Consider the following 5,757-nt stretch of genomic DNA (forward strand, 5'->3'; position numbering starts at 1 on the left):
AGTTGTAATAAGAAAACACAACCAAGTACCCAAAAGCGTTTTTCAAAGGGGGCTTTCAAAAATTTTTATAATCTATTTCATAATATTTTACCATAAAATTGTCCATAATAACTGCCTAAATAAGACATTAAATTTTACCAAATAGGTCGGGTGAATAAAAATGAGCTATGCTTTTACTCAATAGTTGGTCAGCTTTACTTGAATAAAAATTTGAACATAACTTCTAAAGTTTTGATTCATGTAAAGCTGACCAATTACTGAATAAAAGCAATTTCTTATTTTTATTCACCCGGCCTAATATGTTAAAAATGACAGTAATAATTTAATAATTTTAAGGAAGCGTGTTAAAGGTGACAGTAATAATTTAATAATTGTAAAAGAGCATGTTGAAAGTAATATTTATTATTTAATTATTGTAAGTGGGTGTTGTTAAATGTGGCATTTGTAACCTAATTATTGTTATTATTGTTAATGGATAATTTATTGGTGCATGCTCTCCACAGACCTCTTTTTTATTATATATTCTGTTGGTGGAGCAGCATAGACACTCTTATATTTTGTACTAGTTTTTAATACATAGTCTCTCCAAAGAAACAGTTTTCAACCCTCGAGATTTTACATGGTGCCCGATAAGGGATTATGAAGAGATACCGAATCAAAAGATTAAAGAAAGAAGTAAGAGTTAAGAAAAGTTTGAGTTATTGAACGTTGAAGTTGAGTTTTTCATTTGTGATTTTGTTCGGGAAGTTTTGATAGAATTAGAATTTAATTGTTGAAGGTGTTGATTGTGACGAAAATTCGATTTTTTTTCTGAGTTGTTGTACATATTCATTTAAAAATGACAGCCGCGTTAGGAAGGAAAGTAGCGAGAAGGAGAGCGTTAAAAGTGAGTTTTGGGAATTTATTGAGCGAAATAAGAGAGGAATTAGAAAGTGAGGAGTTTAACCATAACAAATTAGTAGATTTAAAAGATAATTTAAGCGAGAGTTACGAGAGATTAAACAATATTGATGAGGAAATATTAAATAACTTAGATCAAGAGGCAATTGAAAATGACGTTTGTGAGAGTGCAAGAGTAGTTGAGTTTTATCATGTGTTGATGGCTGGAGTGACACTAATATTAAAAAGTATGAAAATAAATGAATCGGATAAAGATTCTGTTAAAAGTTTAAATCAAACTAAGTGTGCTTTACCTAAGTTAGAATTGCCAGTTTTTAATGGGAATCCCGTAGATTGCAGGATTTTTGGGACCAATTTAATTTATCAATTCATAGACATGATGGTTCCAGTGATATAGATTGATTTAGCTATTTAAAAAAAATATTTGTCTGGCCAAGCATTGGCTACTATCTCAGGACTTTCACTTAGTTCAGAAAATTATAAAGAGGCTATTGATAAACAGATACGGGAATACACAAGTTTTAGTTTCAGCACATATGGATTCTTTGTTAAAAATAAAGAAAATTAAAGATTTCAATTATCTAGAAGAACTAAGAAAACTTTATAATGATATAGAGATCTGTGTACGTAATGTTAGATCCCTAAAAATAGAAACAACAACTTACCGCTGTTTGTAAATTCCTATCCTTAAGGAGAAACTGCCAGATGAACTTTTAATTTTAATTTCTAGAAAATTTCTAGGAGAGTTATGGACTTTAGATAGACTTAAAATCTTACAATGAAGAATTACAAGCTAAGGAGTGTTGTGCCATATATCTTTTAAAATCAAGTTATGAAAAAAATAAACACAAAAATTTGAAATATGATTCTTTAAACAAATATGCACAGCAAAATTATTCTCATAATTATTGAAACAAAAATAACTTTACAGCATCAGGTTTTCATACAGAAATTAAAAGAGCACCAGAACAAAAAATTTTGCAATGCGTATATTGTTTAGAAAACCATGAGCCTTTTCACTGTTTAAAGGTAATAAATTTAGGTTCAAGTATTGAAATTTTAAAACAGCAAAAGAGATGTTTCATCTGTTTAAAATTAGGTCATATCTCAAAATTTTGAAATCAAAGACAATAAGGGAAGAAGCTATAACAATTAAAACATTTAGTCAATTTAACAATTTCAAAAAGCTTGATGTTGATCAACTTAAGGAAAAACATAGAAATGCTAATTTGTATGTATATTTTGAGACGCTGTGTGTGCCAGTTATTTGTAGCCCTTTGGAGAGGCAAGAGATATCTCGAGCGTGTAAAAATTACCCACATGTTTCAAAATTAATTCTTGCTGATTACGATGGTGGTTCTAAAGATTTTCCTATTGACTTATTGGTTGAGTGTGATTTTTAACATAAATTTATGACAGGTATAGTTATTAGAGGGATTGAAGGCTGTCCTGTAGCTTTTTCCTCTGTTCTAGGATAGGTATTAAGTTGCCTTCTGTAATAAATGTTTTCTGTAATAAATGATAATGAGAAAATAATCCTGAATTTACGCATTGATGCTAATTTAATAGGGAGTGTGGAAGATGTGCGCAGTGAGATAGATGAACTAAGAAGTGATTTACAAAAATTTTGGAGTGTGGAGAAAATGGAATCTACTGATGAGTGTGTGGTACAATTCGAAAATGATATTATGCATAACGGTGAGAGATATGTTGCTAAGCTTTCTTTTAAGCGAGATCATGATTGTTTACCAGATAACTATAAAATTTGTGAGATTAAGCTGAATAGGTTAAAGAGGCAATTGGGTCATAAGAACTTGTTAAGTGATTATGACGCCATTTTTAAAGAATACGAAATAAATAAAATTATTGAAAGAGTTCCTGACAATGAAATCGCTAAGGAATCAGGAAAAACACACTACCTAGCACACCGGCCAGTTGTAAGAAAAGATATGAAAACCACTAAGATAGGAGCAGTATTGATGTTTTCTGCTCTAACAATGGATTGTCCTTGAATGATTGTCTTTATTCAGGGCCAATTCTATTATTCAAAATATTTGATGTGCTACTGCGATTCCGATTAAATTATATTGCCATATTAGCAGGTATTAAACAAGCTTTCTTAAATGTAGACATTTCTAGTGAGCATAAAGATTATTTAAGATTACTCTGGTATGAAAGTGTTGAAGCAGAACAGGACTCAGAACTGATTGTTTATAGGTTTTTGAGAGTAGTATTTGGTCTGACTAGTGCCCCCTTTTTATTAAATGGAACTTTAAGACATCATCTCAAAAAATATGAAAAATGTAATGGTAAGTTGATAAAAATATTCGTTGAAGATTTATATGTTGATGATGTCACATCTGGAACTGAAAGTGTAAACAATTATGTCTGAAGGTGGTTTCAATTTAAGGAAATCGAAAACAAGCAGTCAAGAATTACAAAACTATTTTAATGAGAAAATAAAAAGAAATAAGGGAATAAAAAATTCAATAAGCAATCTTGATGACAGTACTTACTTAGAAAGAGAGTTGGGTAAAAGTGACCATGAGTATAAAAGAGTTTTAGGAATTGAATGAAATTCGAAAAATGATGAGTTTATAAAAATGTTACGTGAGCTTAAAAAGACAAAAAGAAATATCATAAAAATTTCGGCAGCAATTTACGATCAAATAGGCATTGTTTCGTCTATAACAGCCAGACTAAAAACAATTTTTCAAATTTTGTGTAAAGATGAAATGGAGTGGGATGCGATTGAGTTTAAGTGGAAAGAACTGTTGAGAAATGTTGAGGAACTGAGTGTTTTAAGAGTAAAGAGATTTACGTTTGTTAGAGTAGAGGAGATATTATTTTCGGCAGAGTTACATGGATTTTGTGATAGGTCAAAAGAGATATATTGTGCAGTTATTTATCTTAGATTTAAGACGAGTGCTGCTGTGAGAGTATTTTTTTTGGCAGCCAAAATAAAGGTAGCGCCATTGAAAGAGCTGTCTGTTCCTAGGTTAGAACTATTGGATTGTTTGCTGTTGAGCAAATTAGTTGGAGAAGTGAAACGAGTAATAAAAAATCGAGTAATTATTAGTAATGTTAGTTGTTGGACAGATTCTAAAACGGCTTTACATTGGATTAAATGGAAGAAGAAAACCTTCGGAGGAACCTTCGGAGAAAAATCGTGTAGTTATGATTAGAAAAGAGGTTGAGAGAAAGAAATGGAGGCACGTCGGAGGATTGGAGAATCCAGCAGATATTCCAACTCGTATGTTTTGTTTTAAGCAATCGAATGACGGTTGGTTATCTGGACTAAATTTTTATGTAAGGAGGAGGTTGAAGTAGGATTGTTTGATAGTGCGAATAATTTGAATATGGATGAAGTTCTGATTGAGTCGGAAGGTATAGATAGGATAAATGAGAGTAGTGTAAATATGGTTGAGGCTGCGAGTAGTGGTAATATTGGTGTTCTGATTGACATTAAACAGTATAGTACATCAAACAGACCTATAATGGTAACTGGGTATGTGAATAGATTTGCAAGTAATTTGATAAAAACAATTAAGAAAAACAATGGATTAATTAAAGAAAACATGTTAAGACTTGATGAGTATAATGAGGCATTTAATTTATGGTTATTAATAGAACAGTTTTATTTACGAAATCAAGATAACTACGAGAAGCTAAGTTCATCCCTGAAGTTGTTCACTGACAAACAAAATGTACTGCGATTAAAAGGACGGTTTGTAAATTCGATACTGAGTTATAATAAAAAATATTCGATAATTTTACGTGATGGTCAACATAGTTATTTTACGGCGTTAATCGTTTGTGACGCCCATGAACGTGTCATGCATCATGGCATTGAAATGACTTTAAGTCAAGTTAGAGCAAGGTTTTGGATTATTAAAGGAAGAAAAACTGTCAAGAACGTTCTGCTTAAGTGTGTTATTTGCAAGAAGATTAGTGGAAGAACAATGCTACTTCTCCCAACTCCTGATTTACCTAATTATCGTGTAAATGTTTCTATGTTTTCGTTTCAAGCCGTTGGTGTAGATTTTGCTGGACCTTCATATGTAAAAAATTACTTAAAAATTGATTGTGTATCTAAAGTTTACGTTTTGATTTTGATCTGTGCATCTAGTCGTGCTGCTCATCTGGAATTAACTCCTGACATGAAGATCCCTGCTTTCATCCGAGCACTCAAACGTTTTATTGCACGCAGGGGTATACCTGATAGCATTACTAGTGACAATTTAAAACATTTAAATCGATTGAAGTAAAGAAGTTTTTATCAGATAATAAGATTAATCAAAAATTCATCCTACCTGCTTCCCCTTTGGTGGGGAGGATTTTATGAAAGATTGGTACGATCAATTAAGGTGGCTCATATAGAAAAAATACTCAATTTAAAAAAACTTTTTTTTAATATTTGATGCAAAATTTATAATTCTTTCAGAAAATATATACATTTTGCATAAAGTACTTACTAATATTACCTTACTTAAACTTTTTTATTGATCAGTTTCACTTTTTTGCTAATAATTTCTATTTATCGGAAAACTTTGGTCATTGTTTTCATAACTTTTTAATTTTATTCTTACTTTGCAACTTCAAAACATTCTCGAGATTAAGAAAAGTTCATTAATCATTAAGACTTCAGATGTAGATGTAGATGTTCTCGAGATTAAGAAAAGTTCATTAATCATTAAGACTTCAGATGTAGATGTAGATGTTCTCAAGATTAAGAAAAGCTTTTTGGCTGAAATTTTTAGTGTATGTTACTTAATCATTAAGATTTTAGATGTACTAAAATAATTAACTAAGAATAGTTTTATCAATTTTTATAACACAGCACCTGTTATTTCTTAT

The 5,757-nt window shown here is 30.8% G+C and overlaps 1 protein-coding gene across 1 annotated transcript; it reads left to right on the forward strand.

Annotated features, from left to right (window-relative positions):
• The first annotated feature begins 2,402 nt into the window (after positions 1-2,402).
• On the forward strand, positions 2,403-2,912 carry LOC136086937 (uncharacterized). The gene has a single exon (XM_065809438.1). It carries the CDS (start codon positions 2,403-2,405, stop codon positions 2,910-2,912), a length of 510 nt encoding a protein of 169 aa, XP_065665510.1.
• The last annotated feature ends 2,845 nt before the right edge of the window (positions 2,913-5,757 follow it).

Source organism: Hydra vulgaris, chromosome 11 (genome assembly GCF_038396675.1).
Source record: "Hydra vulgaris chromosome 11, alternate assembly HydraT2T_AEP".
NCBI classification, from domain to species: Eukaryota; Metazoa; Cnidaria; class Hydrozoa; order Anthoathecata; family Hydridae; genus Hydra; species Hydra vulgaris.

Bases quoted from the DNA above. Each gene is read 5' to 3' on its own strand.
- LOC136086937 (XM_065809438.1), top strand. From the start codon at position 2,403: ATGTTTTCTGTAATAAATGATAATGAGAAAATAATCCTGAATTTACGC.